Here is a 23,503-nt window from a genome sequence, read left to right as displayed (position 1 = left end):
CTTATATGGACATTTGGCCGTTTACCCTGTCGGTCATGGCACCATTCACCTTCTCATTCACTTCATATATAAACATACAACTATTCACCCTCTCATTCACATGTCATATGGAGACGAACCATCCAGTCACTCATTCATATCTCATATCGAGACATACAACCGTTCACCCTGTCATTCACATGTCATATGGGGACAAACCATTCAGTCACTCATTCATATCTCATATTGAGACATACAACCGTTCACCCTCTCATTCACGGCGACATTAACTCCCTCATTCAAGTCATAGGTAGATATTCAGCCATTCACCCTGTCATTCACGCATCATATCAAGACAAACCATTCAGTGACTCGTTCACGTCTCATATCAAGACATACAACCGTTCATCCTCTCATCCACACGTCATATTTAGACATACAGCTATTCACCCTCTCATTTACATGTCAAATAGATATGTAGGATCATTCAGACACTTTGCTATAAGGAGACATACAACTGTTCACCCTCTCACTCATTCACAGAAACACATTCATTCGTTCATTCATTGGTTATTGAATCAGTCTATCCTGCAGCCGGTCTATCCTATGCCGGCTGCGATTGGCCCAGAGGTTCACTGTGGACCAATCACAGGGCTGCATACAGAGATGTCCAACCGTTCACACGTCTGAACAACGTGGCGTCTCCACGGACCTCCTGCATGTGTTTGGACTGTGGGAGGAACCTGGAGGAACCCTGTGCAGACCATGGAGACTCCACACACAAAGGCCTCCTGTGGGAATCCAACCAGGGACCTCCTGGCTGCGAGGCGCTAACCATGCTAATCGATTGGATCTTTTATCATCCCCCGAACGTCTGCTGCCGGTGAGGAACAGAGGGATCAAAACTACCCTGAACCCGTCACCTCCGCGGTGATGAACGGCAGGGAGGAACTGCTACCATCAGAAACCTTCAGAAGGACAGCAGGAGTGACGCAGGTCCTGCGAGACCCTCCGCCAGATGGAAACCAGGACCGGACGCAGGGCCTCCTCTGCTTTCTCCGGGCATCCTCCAACCAATGTATGTACTTTCCACTTTAATTTATGAGAGGAGGAGTGAAAACAAACATCCAGGCATTAATGTCATGTAAAGCATCAGCTCCGCGCCTGGTAGGAAACAGCCCGAGGCCAGGAATTAGCCACCCTGCTGACCGCTAAGCCCCGTGAAAATATACAGCGTGTCGAGCAGCTGATTTCAAAGGTTTTAAAGCCGAGTCGCGAACGCCGCTAAGTTCCCATGAAATCGACGAGGAGGGGAAAAGAACCCCCGTCTTACGCAACGCGGGAAAAAAAAAAAACGACGCGACCTGCGTGACGAGTGGCCGATCGTAGGCGGGAACGCGGATTTGCAGATAAGCTAATTATCCCTCATTCGGAGCGCGAGACGTCCTGAAATTCAGAGTCGCAAAGTCTGATTTGAGATAAGAGTTTCCGCTCTGCGCGGAGATCAATGAGCCGACGGCGTAAACAGCAGAGACCTTGAAAGTACGAAGCAAAAACAGCACGGAGGGAGACCTTGAGAAGAGAAAACAAAAGAAAAACGATGCGCTAAAAGGGGATTTGACCGGCTGGCGGATGCTTTCCACAGATTTGATATGGAGGTATCGTCACACGATGCAACTCGTGTTCAGATCGGGAACGCGTGAGACTCAATCAGCCCCAAAATATGGAACTCCAGACCCGAAGTGGGATTCGTGTCACTTGGTTGACCTCTTCAAAGATGGCCGCCGGCATCAGGCCACCTGCCAGACGCTACACGGTAACCACTACTACACATCGCGGGGTTTTGGCGAGTTATATTCATCCCGTCCAGGAGCGGCAGGGGGTTCGGTATTCAATTGGAGGAGCGCCTGCTCGGCCAATCACGAGTCAGGTAGCCTTTCCGTCACTGTCACTTCCTGCTGCTCATTGGCTACACCAGCCGTACCCAAACCTTTTTTTTACCGGAGAGCGGTTTGATGCATGAAAATGTTTCAGCGGACCACTTAGAGCTGCAGTGGTTCAGATAATAAAAACTAAATACAATGATCACACTTTTTATTAGGCAATTACAACAAATCATTCTTCAAGTTGATTGGTTTTTCTTTCAAAAAATTGCAAGGGCTTGTCTTTTAGTGCAGGGTGTTTTCTCTGAACGTGGCAAAAGTTTTGAGGGTTTCATAGCTTTGTTAGCTAGCCGTTAGCTAGCCGTTCACCGCAAATGAACCCGCGACTTGGGAAGGAATCTTGATATTTTCTTTTAAATGCAGCTTTCATTTTGCTGCGATGCTTCTGCCATCTCATCGTTTGCCTGTTTCCTCCTGAAAAAGCTCTCCGGCGACTTTTCTTTCCGGCTCATTTTTGTTACAAGGGCTAGCTTGTGCTAGCTGATGTGGGAAATGGAGCAAAGGAAGAAACAGTTGTTTTAAACATAAAATCCAGAAGGTCTAATGAAAAAAAGTACAATTTGTACCAAGAAATATTTTCTTTACAGACCTCTGGTACTCCCAGCCATACTCATCCCTGCTGTAGATAATATACAAACCGAATATATACAGACATGTTTATGTGTATTATAATTTTTGCAAGGCCTCACAATGCACTTTGTGCTATAGCATTGTGTGTAAACAAACGTTGACCTTCAAGTAAAGGTGGAACCTTAAAGTGGAGCATAATGCCTTCTACATGCAAACGGACTCGGCCATTAAAAGCCATCCTGATCCTGATCCTGATCCTGATCCTGATCCTGATCCTGATCCTGATCCTGATCCTGATCCTGATCCTGATTCTGTGGGGCTCATTTTGTCACCTCGAGCCTCCCGTCAAAAAGGGTCGAGCTCGCAAGTAAGATAAGGGAATTTATTGGCGATCTGGGGAAGTTGTGTAAGACACTTTTCCTGCCCGAGGTCGGGGAATCAGAGCATGTTTGTTGACTGTGTTAATTTCCGAGATCGGGTCCAAAGCCCGGCTTGCCAGGCTCCTGTCAAACTGCGATGACAGCCCAAAGAAAGGGTTTGTGTTCTCAGTTCCATGTCGGACTGTGAGGAAACAAGAGCATTTCTAAATACCTTTGAGGTCACAATGCGGGCAAAAGTCCGAGATATATAAGGTCTTTCCGAGCAAAAAGAGATTGTATCTCTTTTCCGGTTTCTTTTCCTGATACGAAACATTGGGGCGGCCGAAACGTCCGAGGAAGGTTTGAGAAACGTCAAATTTGTCGTTAAAAAAAAATTGATCGGAAAAGACAAAAAACAAATCCGGGTGATAAACTATCGTCGCAATGAAGGGGCAAAGTAGTGACGGGGCAGTCGCCATGGCAACGTGAGCTGATGATGTTCAAATTGTTCCTCCGGTTTCTGACAGCGGGTCGGACTTCGCCGGACGAAGGACGTGACGCAGGTTCCTTTCATTCATCATCATCATCATCTACGCTGTCCTTGTCCTGAAGACGGAGGGGAGGTGGGGCTACAACCAGGGTTGGGCGAGACTCCATCACAGGGACACCATTAGAGACGTCCAACCATTCACCCCTTCACACAGCTGGAGAATTCTGAACCTCTTGAACCTCAGGAGGAACATGGAGACTGCACATAGGAAGGCCTCCCTGTTGGAATCCAACCGTGGACCTTCTGGTTGTGAGGGGTCGGGTCAAGAGATGATCACCATCCAAACATCCAAAACATCAACACTGCTCTGCTTACCAAAGTATCCCGCAGGTGAAACCAGTCCTCGAGGTCTGTTGATGTGAAGACCAACACTTGTCAGACTGATATTGTGCGACGGGCAGCAAATTTGGCGAGTGTCTCATTGAACTTGCAAAGTCTGAGCGGGTGAACGGCGAGAAGGTCTAGACATAACAATATGGAAACAAGTCATCTCAAGAGAGGAAGAACAAGGAGGGGAGGCGAGAAGAAACGCTACACGAGGCAGCTTTGCGGCTTGGCATCTGCCGCATCGGCACAAAAACATTCTGTGTTGGACCTTCAGGGATGTTTTTCACAGGTTTGGACGTTGGACTACAGATCTTCTACAGCCAAGACTACATACAGGGTACCGCCAAGAAGGAAAAACAGGACAGAAATGAACCCCCGATATGAATCTCTGGGTTTCCTCACTCCACCTCCCCTGAACTGTGTTTTGTTCTCCCGATGTTCCACATGTGGTAAGTCTCTTGCAGTCAGAAGCAAATTCTGGGAGCCAGACCGGCCTGGTCTGCAGTCCCCAACTGAAGGGACCCCTCTTTCCCCGATGACCCAGGGTGATGAAACTGACCTTCCCTGTGACAAGTGTCTGATGGACTACCTACGTCTACATTCCAGTAGACTTGTATGTTTGAACAATTTCCTTCGGGATAAATAAAGTTGTTCTTATCTTATCGTATCTTATCTTATGTTTGTATATGACTTGTATGTCCGGTATGTTTGACTTGGTCAAGCACCAAGCTGAGGGTCTGCTCTGTGCTGGTCTACATCTCGCCTTCCACTAAGATCTTCTCGAGTACCCGCGAGGTGAAGAAACGCTCCGAGCTTATCCATACATACAACCGATGTAGACTACTTCACACGGCCCAGTCGTCTACCGCCATGCTCCTCGTAGCATTGCTGATCAAACGGTACCTGGCTCTCCCTAACTTTATCTCCAGAGGACATCATCACGGGAGATCTCACACCTCCTTCATTTGATCTCCCAAAGAACGAGCTCCCGGCCATCTCTTTCCAAACCACCCATCATCAGATCCATCGCCAACCCAACTCGCGTCATCGCTCCATGATTGAAGACCAAACAGCTCAGAAGGTTTGTGTAGCATCCATGGCTAAATCTCCGTGATTACTAATCCTGCAGTGCAACAGTGTGTCGCTCTTGGAATATCATACCACACGCTCAGAAATTGTTGGTTGCTCATAAACATCATCAACCACTCAGACAAAATCATAAAAACTTTATAGAACCCGGCAAGGAAATTAGTTTATTAGCGTTTTCAGGAAAGTGGTAGGTGGTTGTCTGCTATGATGGAAACATTCTCGGAGAGCTCTGTCCGACGAGAAGCATTCACTCTCCAGAAGGTTTTGGAGTCAAGTCCATATTGGAGGCAGGTAAGTCTCCAAGAAGTAAAAATATTTGGAAAAATATAATGGAAAATAAATAAATGGAGTTTATTTTGCAGTGTGTGTGTGTGTGTGTGTGTGTCCTGCCTAAAAGATAGGTTGAGTCATATTCAGAGGCCGAATCTCCCTAATGGGATCAATAAAAATAACAACAATATCACAACAATAGCACTCTCAACTTGCAAAATACATATTTCATTGCCTGGTTATATATTGTATAGTTATTTTATTGCCCATCTGTATATTTTATATATATTGTCTATTTTGCACAGTTTTATATTTGTATTGTCCAGGACTACAGATGGAAATTAGCTATGAGCTACAATCTGGTACAAACATCTCTGCCTCTGTGCTTAATGTAATTGTACACTGTCCTAATAAACTTCTAAACAAACAACAACATGAACAAAGCTTTAACTCTAAACAAGCCCTTAAACAGAGTTAACTGCTGGCAACCGCCTGTCGAGTATGTGATCGTCTTACGAGTTTTCGGGTGTGAAGTATTTGAGATTATAAGCCACATGTCGTGTCGAGGTTCAGGGTTGGAGTACGAGTCCTCTGTCCACGTGACCAGAGCCAGACCACCTTCTGCAACGTATGGACGGCAGCTTTGTTCCATGAAACCGATAGAAATAGCAGGTTAAGGTGGAGCCGCTTCGTATTCATACGTTCTTCGTATTCATATCTACTTGGAATGATAACCGGAACATTCAGACCAACCACAACTTGAGATGATTCCAACGCCATCCGAGTTGCGCAATTCTGAAACTTCCAATTTTCCCAGTCCAGTTTTCTATTCCACGTTTTGCGATCGCAGGACAGTTCAGAGCATTGGACGGAGCTTCTGCATCCTCTTCGCCGCTCGGGTCTGTCAATGTCATGGTAAAGTCGTTGTTGGTCCGTGGAGAGGCGTTCCAGCAGAGAAACCACGTGCCCGCGTGTCCTGGAAGCGAGCAGCGTTTTCCAAGCTCATGACGCCGTATTTGCCAAATCTCAGCCTCAGCTATTCTTGGAACACACAGCAGATTTCTCAGTAGACACCTCAAGTAAATATGTTTCTCCATTTCCCCTTAAATGACCCTTATCCCGGACCTCAATTGCTTATTTCACGCAGTTTTTACCCCGAACTCCACACGGCATTAAGCTTCAGAATCTGATTCCTGTGTGTTTAGTCACGGCCGGACCCGTGATTCTGCTCACGTCCTGGTTTGCCGTCAGACTTCAGCACCTCTTGATTTGAACAAACGCTTTCCGATCGTCGTTATCCATCATCGGTCAAAGAATGGAGCGAACGCTGTCGTGAAAAGGGCTGTAAGCTTTGCTTTGGAGGCGCGCCTGAAGGCCCGTTTCTACCCATCTGCACCTCGAGACTCTTGAACGCATTAAACCTTCGGCTGACGTCTGAGTTTGCGAAACGTTTGATTGGGGAGGTTGTTTTTGCAACAGAACGCTTCAACCTGAAGCGTTTTATGGATCACTCAAGAAGCAGAACAGGAAGGTGAGCTAATGGCCTGGAAGGCTCTTGAAGGATTGGAGATAATGACCACCATTCCTCATCATGTAGGGAACGTGTCAAACTCAAGGCCTGTGGACCAAATGTGGCCGAGAACGTCTTAAAAGGTCTGATTGTCTTAAAATGAAGTCAAATGCCTGCATTGACCATAAACTACATTTCCCACAATTCATGCCGAATCACCTTCTCCAGGAAGTGACGGCGTCCCGCCATTCGATCGCAGTGTATCCACATCGATGCCATTTTCTACAAGTGGAACTGAGAAATACAAATGATCCCTAAATGTCCAGGAAGAGAAAAGTTGATGCAGATGGAAGGCTGTTTCAAGAAAGATGGGAAGGCCAAAATGTGCTTCAAGGAGGAAAGTTGTATGTCCTTTGCGTCGGTTGTCAAAGAGTCCAATCTACGGTGTTTGGCACACCAAACACGGCGCTAACTATGCTAAAGTTAGCCTTCCAGAAAGACAACAAATTGTCCAAGAATTAAAATCCAAACTATGATGGCAGCAGAATGTGTTTGCGAAAACCGCATCCAGAAACGCTGCAGCAGTGAAAGCTAGCTTTGGAACAGAGCAACAAGTAAGCATTATTTCTTTTACATCCATGCAAATGCATAGGTAACATTTTGGATTTGAATGAGTAAGAAATACACATGAAGGAGCACTTACATCTATTTTACATTAGCTTACATTTGGTTTCATTTATACTGTTAGCATTCCAAATGGCTCTTTGAAGCTGTGGCGCTCGGTGAAAATGAGTTTGACGCCCCTGAAGCAGGGTTTTGCACACGTTTACCGTAAGATCGAAACTCCGTTGTCTTGAACTTGTTCGCGCAGCCGCCTTCTCCGTTGTCAGTTCTTGACACAGATCAGAGCGAGACACGATAACCGCTTTACCGGCCCGATGGAGATAGAAAACAAGTGTGTTCGCTTTGAACGCGGAATATCGGATGACGCTGCCGAAGTGCCCTTTCAGCAGGGAAACGCTGCCAAAGACGTCACCGTGTTAAGAATTGCAGATGTGGAGTCTGATTCTGTCGAATCGCTTGCTTCGCAGCCACGTTCCATGTAAACTAGTCAGGATTTGGAAACAGGTCCTGCAGCATGGTTTGATTTTTTTTTTTTAATATTGGTACTTAAAAAAATGGATGACCTTTCCTTTACCTGTCCATGTGTTTGTCCTTGTCTCTCCTGGACGACATGAAGTCAAGACGGTGTAGATCGAATCAACACCGGCTCAGCTGATATTGTAACTAAATGTAATTTAAAATTAATGTACCTACAGTGGACCCTCACTTTTCGCAGGAGTTAAGTTCCGAGACCCCCCGCGAAAACTGAATTTCCAAAAAGTAGAGACATGATCATTTTGATCATATTTATAGATGTATTAACTCTGAACAAACCTCACACAACCCTTTACCAACCTCCCGCAAACCTTTATTAAGCCACCATTATACAGCATGCTAACTGTAACGTGCAATAAACACTGAAATACAATCCAAAATGTAATGTATGCTGGGCACAACCTACAAGGAGATCAGCTGCTTCTCTCCATGAACCAATCAGCATGAAGAACGGAACAACGTGCTCAATCAACCAATAGCGTGCCAAGTACGGATCTAATCAGCCAATGTTAATCCGTTTGAGATCTGGCGTGGTTACAACGGTAGGAGCGAGAGTTTACGATGCTAGTATTAGCAAATGAGATCCGTATTAAATTTATTTTCTAAAATGAATTTCAGTTTAATTTTACCATATTTTTATTATTCTCATTAGGCTAGAAGAATATGGATATTTCATCATGAGAAAAAAAATTCAATTACTGCAAAAAAAAAAAAAAAACAATAATCGCAAGAACTGAATTACAAAAAAATCCGCAAAGTAGCGAGGGCCCATTGTACTCCTTCGTGTTAAATAAATCTGAATTTATTACTCATTCAAATCCAAAATCTTACATATGGATTCCCATCTTTCTTGGGAAACAGCCTTCCATCTGCATCAACTTTTCTATTTCTGAACATTTACAGGATCATTTGTATTTCTCAATTCCACTTGTAGTAAACGGCATTGATGCGGATGCACTGCGATCAAATGGCGGGACGCCGTCACTTCGGGGGGAACACGATCGGCACATGTTTGACTTATTTATTTTAAGACAATCAGACCTTTTAAGTCGTTCTCGCGGGCCACGTAGAATGACGTGGCGGGCCACATTTGGCCCGCGGGCCTTGAGTTTGCCTTGAGTAAAGGGTTAATGGACACCACTTTCGTTTCTACACACAGCTGCTATGCTAGGTGCTAACCAGGCTTATTCAAAGCGAAAGGTGAATGTTTTGCTCCACATTAGCAAAAACGGACGCGGTTGATGTCCTGGCGTGGGCTTCTGGTCAAAGCGCCCGAGGAGCTGACCGATGCAAACGGCAGCTGCGGCGGTCGGCATGTTTCCAAACTCATTTACAAACCAAACTGTCCACGCCGGCGATAAAAGAGCCTGCGCTCGTGCCTCATGTGCCGTGTAATTACTTTCGGGAAACATTTTCGCAGGCTTGCACTTCTTTGTGACTTTCCGTCTTCCTGGATCCTTGAAGGACGCGTCACAGGAGGAACTTACTGCCTATCTGTATATTTTATAGATTGTCTATTTTGTACAGTTTTATATTTGTATTGTCCAGGACGACAGATGGAAATTAGCTATGAGCTACAATCTGGTACAAACATCTTTGCCTCTGTGCTTAATGTAATTGTACACTGTTCTAATAAACTTCTAAACAAACAAACAAGCAAACTCACAGAGCATCACTCAGGCTGCAGCCTCGCATAATTTTTGAATGATGATAAAAAGTATAAAATCGGATTTTTGAAGTATTGGACGTCTGGTGACACACATGATACATTCCTTCTTTTACATTTAAGATAAAAGAATCATACTTTATTGATCCCCATGGGGGAAATTCTTCTTTTTTACCTTTGGGCTTTTCCCTTCAGGGTCTCCACAGCTAATCCACCTTCCCCATCTAACCCTCTTCTCTGGATCCTCCTCTTTCACTCCAACTACCTTCATATCCTCTCTCACTACGTCCATAAATCTTCTCTTTGGTCGTCCTCTAAACCTCCAATTCCAGCACTCGACCTCCTCTGTCCATGACCCAACTATCTCAGTCTGACCTCTCCAAAACATCTAACATCTGCGGTCCCTCTGATGGACTCATTCCTGATCCCATCTATCCTGGTCACTCCCAAAGAGAACCTCAACATGTGTGTGGAGGTTCTCAGGTTCTCATGGTGAATTCTTACCGAAATCTTCTTGTCGTTGCAACTGGACTTGTACTTCTTCAATTGAAGTTTCACCCCTCATCCAGTTCACGAACTGAAGAAGTCCAGCTGCCAAGACGAGAAGATTTCAACTCATCAACTTCATCTCTGCAACTTCCAGCACCGCCTCCTGCCTTTTTGTCAACAATAACTATGAATATAAATATAAATAAAAGAGACACTTAAAAGGACAAAGACTTAAAAGGACCACCGAAGAAGTGGGTTCTGCGTCGCAATAGCTCGCCGTGCAGAGGACGGGAAGGATTGTCGAGGATAGCTCCCGGTTTGTCCTTCAGCCTCCCCGAGTCAAGATTGTCCAAGTTCAGTCCCGCCACCGAGCGGAGTTTCCTCACCAGTTTGTTGAGCTTGTTGACCTCGCCGGTCCAGGCGCCAGCACACATCAGAGCAGACCTGGGTATCTTACGGACCGGGGGCCACATTTGGCCCTTTGGGCGTCCCTGTCCGGTCCTCGTGGGGTCGATCAGAACATGAATGACAAAACATTATTGTTGAAATCTTCTTGTCGTGGCAGCTGGACTTGAATTTCCTCCCTTGAAGGTGTTTCAGCCCCTCATCCCAGAGGCTTCTTCAGCGCTAATGACCCGTAGGGAGTTCCCCAAAAAACACTGCCAGGGTTTTGGGCGGGTCTAGTTATGGTGGCTTGTTATTTTGCCCAGCAGAAACTAGGTCCAAGGGAGTTGTTATGCTAGCAGGGTTGTCGTTCGTCGGGGGAAAAAGGAGCAGCTTTTGTGCAAAAGGAGCAAAAGTTGCTCCTTTGCCACCACAAGAAGATTTCGACAAGAATTCACCACGCCCTGGATGAATGAGAACCTCCAAAGATCATGACAAAACATGTATTCCGTCCATGTTACACGAGCGTGTTGCTCTTTCGTTATCGTCAGTTCGGTTTCCACTGGCGTTCAGGCTCCTTGTAATAATTAATTGCCCATCCCTGCTTTAGAGGCATACAAGTATTGACCCTGGCTGTGAAGTGGAAGCAATGCCACACGCAATGCTTTTATTTCACTTTAGAGCTCGTTTTATTTTCAGTTTGCTTTTACTGGCTCTAGAAAACATCACTTGTATGTTTACCGGAGGAGAACCCGCGGCTGGTCTCGGCGGGGGCGGAGGGCTGCACTCTGATGTGAGGGCCTGACACTGGAGGGGATCCCCTCGAGGACGTCCTATCTCAAACGGTTTCATGATAAACTGGAGCCCGACAGGAAGTCCACAGCGGAGGGTGGAGGACAGAAGGTTCAACAGCTCCGTTTGAAACGGAGGGGAGCGGGGATTTGATTTCAGTCAGAGGTTTCCTTTCTTTTTGGACAAAAACTTGCTCTTTTTGGAAACCACAGCTCGGGCCCTTGAGAAACCCCGGACGGGTTCTCACCTGTCGGCCAGAATATCGTGACCGTCACCACCCCGAGTTGCATAAAGGCCGACCTGGAGCGAACCGCCTCCTCAAATAAGTCCGTGTTTGGGTTTCGCCGTGATGCGGTCCCTTGTCACAACACAATCTGACCACAGCTGTGGACTCTTGGAACGGCGAGTGTATCCTGCTGTGACAATGTATTTCCTCTTCATTTCCTCCGCCACATCCTGCGTGAACCAGCGGACCCTCCAGCGAGTTTGTTTTGAGAGTCCTCGCAGAAGTGTCTTCGATGTCGAGAAGCCACGGCTCTGTTATCACAAGGGTCCCTTCTGGACCGGACTGATAATAAACACTCGCCGCTTTTGGAAAACCAATTAAGCTTAAAGTCCGAAGACTTCGCAGGGATCCGAGGCCGGCATCGGAGACGGTTCAAAACTTTTTCTTAATAAGAGCTTCCGTTTCCGGACTGCAGAACATGTTCAGGAGTGCATGGATCCAGATTCCTGCACGTCTAAATGGGACTTGATGGATCAGCTGGGGGTCGTGATTTCAAGGCTCGAATTATCTGTTTTTTCGGAAATACATGGTTTGACGGGTATGTGGGCCGATTTCTGGCTTCCCAGACTTTGGACTCTTTGGGGACCCTTTGTTTGAACACACGAAGGACATTCGACCATTCATCCCTTTGTTTGGTATCCGTGCTGTTTATTCCGCAAGGGGTCATTGGCCGAGAGGCGAGTTCGCCCTCGTAAACACCGTCGCAACATCGCATATGGAGACAAACAACAGTTCACCCCCTTGGTGACATAGAAATCAGTTGGGTGCAGTCAGGGGAGGCAGGAGAGGGCGTGCCTCACCTGCCAATCTTGGAAAGAAAAATGTCAAATGATAAAAAAAGGAATGAGAAAGTTTTATTCATCAGGTATTTTTCATTGACTTTCACCAGTTTTAGATTGTTTTTTTTATTCAAAATGGCTGGATTTTCGCATTTTCTGTTCAAATACTGAGAAGAGACTTGCGGTGAGGCAGTGGACTGTTGAGCCTCAACGTAGATTGAGCGATGATGGCCGACTGCTGGCATGCTCGGCACTAAGACCGTATCGCTGTCTCTCTGTAAATGTTGAAACACTTTCTTATATGAACTTCATTTCCAATGTACAATGTTTTTTGTCAACAACTCCTTTCTTGTGCTTCGTGATCGTAAGCCATGAAGTGAGGCACCTGGTTCTCCTGCCTCATGGTTGGGGGCGGTCGTGATCCCAGGGATTTTTCTTGCAACTCCTTGTCAGGGCCTCACCAGCCACCAACCTAAACCGCACGTCACTGATAGAAATACACCATTCACTCGTTCACGCGGCCAATGGAGGATCTCCATTGGACTATTTGAGGAACCTGGAGAACCCGGAGGAACCCCGGTCGGTCACGGTGAGAACACGGAGGCTCCGCACAGAAAACCATTCGTCAGAACGCGCCGACCGCTGCCGCCTGACTTATTGACGTCCCTCCCGAGTGTCCTGTGTACCTTTGATCGTAAAGGATGGAAGATGAAAGAAGCTTCACAAACATCTTTATCAGTCCTCGCCATCGCAGCCCTGGAGTCTGGGCCTGGCGTCTGACCATTCGGAGGCAATGTTTCACTCCCCCCATGACAGAGGGAGTGCGCAGATCACTCCGTTAGTACCTGGAGTGACAGTGTCCTGCAGATCGCCGCTATCAATAACCCCGCAGAGATCACAGGTCTTTGCAGAAATAATCTCAGCGATTAAAAGCCTTTGAATCTGTGTTCAAACCAGCCGCAGATAAAACGGGGTGTTTGAAGTGCGCTATCTGGCCCCAGTGGATGCAGCCCGAAGAGGCTTATCTGCTCCTCGGCCGTCTCAAACACTTCCTCGCTGTTAAAGAGGCTGCTCGGGATTCTGGCGTCGTGTTTACGTTTTGGCAAAACCGTCTTGAAAGACGTGACGGAACCTGCGAACGCCGAGACGCCGATGGGCGGCTGCAAAACGTCCGATCCGGGGGAAAGGTCACGGAGCAGGGCGGGCGCAAGTTAGACTTTTACTTATCAATTTAATTGAACATGTCTTCTCTTTGGAACCCGGACATGTTGAGCAAGAACAACGTGGCTGTTGCAGAAAAATTAACATCATGTGACCAAATGCGGAGCAGCTGTGGATTGCTAAATTCAGTTGCTGGAGAGAAGTAAGCTAGCGAGAAATAACAAATGCTGTGAATTCTCTTGTGCTTTCCCCCTTCTTAAAGACTAAAAGATTCAAAGATTCAAAGTGTTTATCATTACATGTACGGTGTAGAAACGTGTTTCTCTGTACAGTGAAATTCCTACTTTGCTGTCCGCGGTGCATTTGGATATGTACTAAGAATAAGAATAAAAGTAGGAATAAGAATAAAAGTAGGAATAAGAATAAAAGTAGGAATAAGAATAAGAATAAGAATAAGAATAAGAATAAGAATAAGAATAAGAATAAGAATAAGAATAAGAATAACAACTATAAGAATAAGAATAACAACAACTTTATTTATCCCGAAGGAAACTGTTGTGCCAGAGTTACAAGAAAAACATAACAATAATAAATAATAGTAGAAATTGTATAAACAAAAAAAAAGGGGGAGAGTAAGAAATACAAATAAACAACTGATAGGAAGAGTATAAACATTATTAGAAATTATAAAAGTGTAATAGGACAGCAGCGGCGCAATAAGACATTTGAGGGCAGCTTGGTGCGCAACTCACAAAGTGCAGGTGAAAGGATGCGTGCAATTTAAGTGGGAGGTAAACTTTACACAGCACTTTTTACATTACATTACATTCCAGTCATTTAGCAGACGCTTTTATCCAAAGCAACTTACAAAAATTGCAATTCAATAACCGAAGATCCGAGGGACATGTGGCTCGACCATATCCTGGAGATATGACGGGGCCGTCCCATTCATGTAATTACATGTAAGAACATGTAAAGTCTACTCCAATGTCAAGTCTGCGTATAGAAAATCCCAAATATATATCACATGGTATAGTTTATGTGTAATTTTTTTGTGAAGAATTTCAGGAATGTTTAAAAATCTAAGGGTTTATATGAGGAGCCTGGTAATGCATGTCATTTGAAATATGTTGCGTTTGGCGCCCCCTGCTGGACAAAAGCGGTATCGATCACGGGCTTGCTTGCAATACCAGCATTTGACCACTAGGGGGCAGTGTTTGCATATAAATGCACCTGCAACGCCAGAAGAAGTTTAATGACGGGCAACAAACATTTTAAGAAGGAATTGGCTGTAACTTGGCACCTTCTAGATTGTATTTATATTCTTATCTAATATTTTATTTCACATTTATCTCGACCCCCCCCCCCCCCCCCCCCCGATGGGACTGATACAACTTTTGAACGTCACAGCTGAGCACACAAAGCAGGTAAGAATTTTTTAGTAAATTTACGTCAAAGATGTGTTAAGATTAATTAATCACACACTGACACATAAAATACTGCGGATTATATGTTGGAATAAACGAGTAAAGAAACGATTTAAAGTTCCGGGCCGAAAGGAAAGCCGGTGATTTTGACTTGCAGTTTCTTAAATGGCCACTAGATGGAGACATTTGTAACTCGCAAGTCTCACTGATTTATAAATTCCTTTTTCTCCTCCTGGAAGTGTCTGCACGTTCTTCTGTGGTGCTCAAAGTTTACTCCAAGGTGACTTAGATGAATAGATTCTTAAGTCTGGCTCATTGTTGTGGATCGAAAACTCATTCAGGCAACAAATTAATATTTGTATGCAACCAAAGAAAACAAATTCAGACTGAGAGATTCTTTGACATGAATTATCTTAATCAGATAAATCAGTCCAAATAAAAAATAAAAGCGTCCAAATGGTTTCCAACTATCTCTTTTTTTCATAAATGACAGGATAAAATCAATGGAAATGTAAATTGAAATATGATAGAAATAAAGCCTCTTTACAAAATGTGTTATTTTTTTGAAAAAACAAATGTGACCAACTATTACTCTTTTTCTGCTCATCAACAAATTGCGTTGCACAAATAGAATTGCCGCCGCCGCCGCCGCCGCCGCTGCTCGTTCATGATTCCACTGGCCTCAAATCAGAAGAAGATCCTCTCTCCTTCTAGGATTAACCTTCATGTGGATAAACTTCAAAAATACATCATTCATCATCATTGATATCTACTGTCATCCTTGCTGCTGTTATCCATTTTTTTTGTTTTCTTTTTTTACCCTTGTTGTCCTTCAATTCTCATCCTCTTTATTTTTACCCTCATTGTCATTCTGTTGTCTGTTCTAATGCTTGGTGTTGTTTTCATCCTTTTTCATTTTTCTCTTCTATTGATATTTATATTCATATTTACTGATATCGTCATTATTGCGCTGCTTGTGACAAATGAATGTCCCCTATGGGGATCGATAGAGTATTATCTTATCTATGTGTTGTTATTTATTGTTCAGCTTATCCATCGCAGTTTGCATTTGGATTGTTGTTGCTGCCTGGCTTCCAACCAGCGGAGTTTTATCTGAACATAATTTTAAAAAATCACCCATATTAAACCCAAATGCACCGGAAACATTCTGACCAGTTCCCCTCCTTTGTTGGTTTGTTTGCTTCTTTGACTTCCCGTCAGCGTCCTGAGGCCGAGGAGGGCCTCTTGTTTTGGTCAGGTGATGCAAGTAGATGATAGATATTTTCGATGTCAGGAGGTCTGAGGTCGCGGTTGGACTCAGGGATCCTCGGAAGGGCTTCCACCCCCGGGTCCTCTGCCGAGCGCTGACCTTCTTGGCCGCCGTCACGGGTCATTTTAATCAAGTCTATCCGGAACAGGCGGGGAGTCGGTTACAAGGTCGACCATAAATTAAAGATGCCGGCGAAACAGAAAAAAAAAGGAGGCAGAGCTCGGGTGAGGTAACCAGAGGTGTAAATGACAGCCAGGATTGCCAACCAAAGCCTGAGAAGAAGGGCGAGCAGGAGCGCGAGTCCGAGGAGGACGCTTGAAGACGGCGACGAGGAAGGTTACGGTTCGGACAAATCCAGCCCAGAAGTAGGAAAGAGGAAGAAGGACAAATAGGGGAAAAGGTAAAGAAGAAGAAGAGCCAAGACGTGAGCGAGGATGAGGTGAGCGGTGAGTCCAGACGACGATGACGGTGGGAGAAGAAGCGAAGGCGGGGAACTCCTGGATGTGACCGAGGCCGCGAGGAGAAGATCGAGGGACCAGATGGGCTCCAAGGGGAAGAAACCCAAAGACGAAGACAAGAAATCCAAGAAGGACTCCGAAAGAGAGGAAGAGCAGGCGGCCGGGGACGACGAGGAGGGAAGGAAGAAGACGAAAGAGAAGAAGAAGAAGAGGAAGGAGTCGGTGAAGGAGGCCGGCGATGAGGACAACCGCAAGACCAAGGGCAAGAAGAAGAAGGTGGAGAACTACGTGGAAATCTACGAGAGGGAACTCCGGAACTACGTGCCGGACGTGGACGAGAACTACGAGGATGAATACCACAAAAAGAAGGGTACCGAACGCCCGGTTCACTCATTCATTCACTCACTCATTCATTCACTTTTCACTAATTCATTCACTTATTCACTCATTCATTCACTTATTCACTCATCCATCTAACTCATTTATTCTTCCTTTCACTCATTCATTCTCTTTTCGCTAATTCATCTCACTCATTATTCATCCTGTCATACATTCGCTCATTCATTCATTCATTTATTCACTCATTGACTCATTCATCTCACTCATTTATTCAACCTTTCACACATTCATACATTCACTCATTCATTTATTCACTCATTCATCACACTAATTTCTTCCCTTATTCACTCACTCAGTAATTCATTTATTCATTTCACTCATTCATTCATTTATTCACTCAATCATTCACTCACTTATTCGCTGTCAATCATTCACTCAGTCATACATTCAATCACTCACTCATTCATACATTCACTCATTCATTTATTCAATCATTCACTTGTATATTCACTCGCTTATTCACTCTTTCACTCATTCATCTCACTCATTTATTCATCCATTCACACATTCATTTATTAACTCATTCATTCACTTATTCACTCATTCATCTTACTCATTTCTTCCCTTATTCACTCACTCTTTCATTCATGTATTCACTCACACATTCATATAACACTTATTCACTCATTCACTCACTCAGTCATTCATTTATTCATTTCACTCATTCACTTATTCGCTCTTTCACTCATTCGTCTCACTTTCTTCGCTCATTCACTCAGTCATACATTCACTCATTCATTCATTCATTCACTCGTTCATACATTCACTCATTCATTTATTCAATTATTCACTCATTCATTTCTCTCACTCATTCACTCAGTCATTCCTACATTCACTCACTCATTTGTTTATTCACTCATTCATTCATTCAGTCATTCACTCACGCATTCATATAACACTTATTCACTCATTCACTCACTCAGTCATTCATTTATTCATTTCACTCATTCATTCACTTATTTGCTCTTTCACTCATTCGTCTCACTCTTTCTTCGCTCATTCACTCACTCATCCATTTATTCACTCATTCGTTCCCTCATTCATTTCACTCACTCTCATTCATTCACTTATTTGCTTATTCACTCATTCACTCGCTTATTCGCTCTTTCACTCATTCATCTCACTCTTTCTTCGCTCATTCACTCAGTCATACATTCAATCCCTCATTCATTCATACATTCACTCATTCATTTATTCATTTCACTCATTCATTCACTTATTCGCTCTTTCACTCATTCGTCTCACTTTCTTCGCTCATTCACTCAGTCATACATTCACTCATTTATTCATGCATACATTCACTCATTCATTTATTCAATTATTCACTCATTCATTTCTCTCACTCACTCATTCAGTCATTCCTACATTCACTCACTCATTTGTTTATTCACTCATTCATTCACTCATTCATTCATGCATTCATTCATTCATTCATGCGTCCCAAGCAGCAGCAGGTGGTGTGTAACGTCTCACCGACCGACTTTCCAGCGGTGTGTTTTCTCCGCAGTCTCAGCCGCGTGGCATCTGTCGCTCATTCATCTGCAAGGTGTTGGTCGTACATGTTCGGCCCACACGTCCTGATGGTGTCCAGATGTCCTCCTCAGATGGAAAACCTTTACGGTTCGGAAGTTGGAACACTGACGTCTGACGTCCAAAGATTGAAATTTCGTCTTATTTTATTATTATTATTATTATGATTGGCTGCATAGTTCCCCTGGGTTCCTCCGGGTTCAAAAACTCCAGGAGGTTCACTGGAGACCCTGAGAGGGTGTTTGGTTGTACATCTCCATATGTGGCCCTGTGATGGACTGGTCGAGGATGAACCTCTCAGCCAATCACAGCAGAGATAGGCTCCGCCCCCCTGCGACACTGAGTTCAGGAGAAGCGTTGATGGATGATGAACGAATGATCTAAAAAATCTCCTTCTTCTCCGTTTCGCCAACGCTCTCTTCTTCTGAACCTACCGAAAACCCTCCTGCCCTCCAGTCTACGAGGTGGTGACCATCACGGGCAACGAGCGAGGGGCGGGAACCGACGCCAACGTGTTCGTCAGCTTCTTCGGGGAGTTCGGCATCACCGCCAAAGTGCATCTGGCGAGCAAGTAAGTGGAGGCCTCCTGTGATCCACGTCTGGCCTGGTGGTTTCAAAGATACTAACCCAGGCTTTCTCTGCTCTTCACACGTCACAGCACCGAGAAGAGGTAACCCTTTCCACGCTCCCGGTGACGCGCTCGTCTTCTCCGCATTTGTTTGAGGTGACCTCTCGTTTCGTAGATGTTTCAGCGCGCCGTTGTCCACCGTTTCCTCATTTCAGGAGTCGCACTGCGTTCGAGAGGGCCAAAACGGACGTGTTCAGAATCAGGACCAACAACGTCGGGCATCTCAAGAAGATCCGGTTGGTAGAAACGTCCCGTCTCCGCCGAGTTTCCACCTCAAGCGCCTGAGTGTTTCTTGGACGCTTCAGGATCGAGCACGACAACACGGGCCTGAACCCCAGCTGGTTCCTGGAGAGGGTGGTGGTGACGGACGTGATCCGGCCTCACCTCAGGTTCTACTTCCCCTGCAACAACTGGCTCAGCAAAGTGGAGGGAGATCTCCTCAACGTCAGGGACCTGCTGGGCTCCATGGACCCCATGGACATGCCCAAATGTAGGTAACCTCGATTCAAGCGCTTCCTTAAAACCGGCGAAATGGCGCGCAGATCAGTGAGTCCAAGGCTCTCCTGTGGACAACCTCAGGATCCAGGAGGTCTGTCCTTCTGTCGGTCCACTATCCAAGGTGTCTGCACCGGTAGAAGGCAGGTGTTCCCTCACCGCTGTCCGTTCCTGGATGGATGTTGGGTTTCTGTAGATCATCTCAAAGAGTCCAGACCTTCTCACGAATATAACTATCATCATCTCAGAGCTTCTTAATCCAGCACCAGAGATGTGGCCGTCGCAACTTCCTATTTCTATCAAGCGGCTTGTTTTTCTTTAGGTTTTTACTTGGAGTGGTTGCGTTGGACTGAAGAACAACAATTCGGCGTTTCCTTTCTGCTCGATAATCTTTTGATGGTCCAAACTCCTGCAACAAGCGCCGCAAACGTTTTGTTCACGACTCAACAAGTGACAAAATAGCGGTTCATCCCAAGAGTGACGTCGTGGTTCAAGTTCTGTTTCCTTCTGAATTTTTTCCGCAGATAATAAATACGTTGTGATCGTGTTCACTGCCGACCTGAACGGTAGCGGGACAGACGCCGACGTCTTCATCAACATCTTCGGCGAGTTCGGAGACACGGGTGAGGCAAAGTTCTGTTGCTCTCGCAGAGCCAAACCTCTCTCGAGGGCTGTAACTTCTCCGGCCACCTTTTTTTTTAGGGGAAAGGCTACTCAACAGCAACAAGAACAACTTTGAAAAAGGCACGGAGGATAAATTCACCGTCGAGGCGCCAAACCTGGGCAAAGTGAGGAAGATCGCCCTCGGCCACAACAACAGAGGCTCCTCGGCGGGATGGTTCGTCGACAAGGTACCCGAACGCCGGACTTTATTTCCCCATGAATTAATCATTCCCTTGAAATCATCCCCAACTCTTACTCTTACGGCGTCTCCGGTGCTTTTTGATCACATCATGCATAACTTAGGGGTTTCTACGCAGCCTTATCTCCAAATGAAGTTCTGCTTTGGATCCCGTTGTTCCCCTTCCTGCCCGCCGGTGCCTCTGCTGAGGTACTTAAGACATGCGATCCATTGCTTTCCTCTCTCATCTGAGATTAATGCCCTCGCTCCACACACACACACACACACACACAGGATCAGGGTCGTCAAGATGAGGTCACCCCCCCACACACACACACACACACACTCTCAAACACAGATGGGATGCACATGATGTCATCCTACCCAGTTTGTAAAGGGAAACCGGGCACCATTAGGGGATTGCCTTACACCAAACAAGGGTGTGTGTGTGTGTGTGTGTGTGAATTTGTCACCGATGGTCCGACGCCAAACATCAACGTTAATCACGATACTGGCTACCAATTAGCATAATGGCCGGTGCCGCCTCCAAAAGTTCATGCCGCTCCAGCCAGCGATGACTACATCAGGTCAAAGGTGACCAGTGACGATACGTGATGTCGGTTTATCTTTGAAAGTTAATATTGGAACCTGACTTGTAGTCCTTGTGTTTTTATCTTTGCGTACAACCTGAGGACAGTGAGTGAATGGTGTGTGCAATTGAAAGGTCTGCGGTTCAATTCAATGCTGAGGCGTCCTCGGCAAAGACCCCTTAGCCTTACCAGGCGCTCCCAACGGTATGCTTAGCGTGAACGGGTGACCGTGGATCGTTTCAATCGCCTCGGGCCAACCGGTCAAACCGAGAGAAATTGGATTTTATTTTAATGGCGCCACATCGCAACCCAGTTGTCCGTCTGAAGCTGCCCATACTTCAGAAGACTCGGAAAAGATTTGGGAAAGACTCCTTGAAAACTGACATCTCACATTAGCTCGCATCTAAAGGCTAGTTTTTAGAGTTTTAATTCTGAGACGAGGCTGAGACTTTTTACAAGATTCCAATTCCATTCTTTCAGCTGTTTTTCCCACCATGCAATGTTTTCCCCTGGGATCTGCAGAGCCTCTGCTGCTTCACTCCATCACTTTTACGTCGGAGAGTCGGTATGCTTCAAGCCGATGCTGATCTGGTGATTGGTTGTCCACCAGGTTTCGGGTTCTGTCGGAGCTCATCTGTTGGTTTGATGGTGTTCCGTCACCCAAAAGGCTGAAAAACTTGCAATGACAGACACGTTTGACCCTGTCGTAAGACCAAGACTTGGAAAAGACTGATCTGTGACTGGGCTAAGACTTTAAACGGCAAGCAAGCCGAAAAAGCCATGACCTACAGGAACCCGGCCGAGCAATTTATTATCATGACTGTAATGGATCACGTCAGGAATAACAGAGCAGCAACAAAGTAATTGTGGAATTAAATTCAGATCTTCCTCTGAAAGTCCCTTCTAGATGAGGATTTTGTCGGAAAACAACTCAAACCGTTTGGAGTTTAAACGTGAAAACATTCAGAGCGATACCCAACAAACGCCAAAGGCATCTTCGGTTTCGATCCACCAACTCACCAGGGCTTCTTCTTGTTCTTGCGTGTAGGTGGTGTTGGACGACTTGGGAAACAAAGTCGTGTACGAGATTCCCGTCAACCGTTGGTTCGCAACCGACGAGGACGACGGAAAAATACAAAGGGATATTTTGGTGGGCGGGAGCCAGCCCACGGGTGAGGGGGTTTGGGGGGAGGATTTCATGAATTCAGAAGCTGTAAGGGGACATTTCCAAACATCGATCCGCGATACTTTCTTTCCTCTCGCCGCCGCTCTTGTTTCTGACGCTGCCGACCCGGCGTTTTGTTCTCTTGACATGTAACTATAACCGTCAGGTATCGTGTACAACATCCAGATAGTGACGGGAAACCTCAGGGGCGCCGGGACCAATTCCAAAATCCACATCGTGCTGCACGGATCCAAAGGCCTGAAGAACAGTGGCAAGGTAAGGACTTTGTAGACTACCGTAAATTCCAGACTATAAACCGCTACCCTGGGAGGCCTCCTGAGCAGATGCCCGCAGACTCCGAGCTCCTCCTGGACGACCCAACTTCTCACCTTGTCTCCAAGGGAGAGTCCGGCCACCTTGCGGAGGAAACTCATTTCGGCCACTTGTATCCGCCATCTTGTTCTTTTGGTCACTACCTGCAGCTTGTGACCTAAGGTGAAGGTGGGAACGTAGATCCAGCGGTACATTGAGAGCTTCGCTTTCTGGATCAGCTCCCTCTTCACCACGACAGACCGGTACAGAGTCGCCGCAGGGATCCAACTGTCCATCTCCCGCTCCATCTTTAGAGATACCTGAACTCCTCCTCCTTGTTTCCGTTTGAGTACCGTGGTCTCGGATTTGGAGGTACCGATCCTCTTTCCGGCCGTTTCGCACTCGGCCGCGAACCGTTCCAGCGAGAGCTGAGGATCACGGACAGATGAGGCCGACAGAACCACATCATCTGCGCAAAGTGGACTCGATCTGAGAAATTCTGTCCATAAAAGTAAAATCGGTGACAAGGGGAAGCCTCGGCGGAGTCCAACTCTCACCGGAAACAAATCCGACTTGAAACCCGAGCTCCGACATACAGGGACCGAACATCCCATATGACGGGGTTCGGCCTACATATGGACACATGGATTCGGCTTATATTCAGGTGCGCTTAATAGTCCGGAAATGACTCTATCCTTGTACAGTAAATAAGGTTTTACAGTGATAAAGACATTAAACCCTTCAGATCTAAACCGCTTTTACCCTTCTAGATTTTTCCAAAGTGTTTTCGCCATCTGTCGGTGCAGGTCAGCCGTTTGCCATGATATGTCAGGTCCGTCTCGGAGGTGCAGGGGAGTGTGAACAGGGTCACTGCACCCTCATCGAAAATAAAATCTCACTGCTAGAACTGCTTTTTTGAAAGAAAAAAATTGGATTTTTATTTTGAACATGTTCAATCATTGAAAAATTGAGTTATGAATATATATATATATTCATAAGTCAATTTTATATATTTTATATATATATGAAATATATAAAATATATAAAATAGACTTATGAATATATATATATTCATA

At 45.6% G+C, this 23,503-nt stretch overlaps 1 protein-coding gene across 1 annotated transcript in view; it reads left to right on the top strand.

The window, feature by feature from the left end:
* Positions 1-16,548: 16,548 nt before the first annotated feature.
* The window catches only part of loxhd1b (lipoxygenase homology PLAT domains 1b), a 28,855-nt gene continuing 21,900 nt past the window's right edge, over positions 16,549-23,503 (top strand). Inside the window, exons 1-10 of the mRNA XM_086174372.1 lie at positions 16,549-16,623; positions 16,723-16,837; positions 18,853-18,967; positions 19,055-19,066; positions 19,180-19,260; positions 19,330-19,514; positions 20,044-20,142; positions 20,222-20,370; positions 21,999-22,122; positions 22,282-22,391. Of these exons, the coding sequence (XP_086030498.1) occupies positions 16,549-16,623; positions 16,723-16,837; positions 18,853-18,967; positions 19,055-19,066; positions 19,180-19,260; positions 19,330-19,514; positions 20,044-20,142; positions 20,222-20,370; positions 21,999-22,122; positions 22,282-22,391 (1,065 nt within the window). The remainder of the gene's footprint in view (positions 16,624-16,722; positions 16,838-18,852; positions 18,968-19,054; positions 19,067-19,179; positions 19,261-19,329; positions 19,515-20,043; positions 20,143-20,221; positions 20,371-21,998; positions 22,123-22,281; positions 22,392-23,503) is intronic.

This window comes from Fistularia commersonii, chromosome 26 (genome assembly GCF_037954325.1).
Source record: "Fistularia commersonii isolate RoL2024-O1a breed Wild chromosome 26, RoL_Fcom_v1.0, whole genome shotgun sequence".
In the NCBI taxonomy this organism is placed as follows: Eukaryota; Metazoa; Chordata; class Actinopteri; order Syngnathiformes; family Fistulariidae; genus Fistularia; species Fistularia commersonii.
This window is presented reverse-complemented; position numbering and strand designations above follow the sequence as displayed.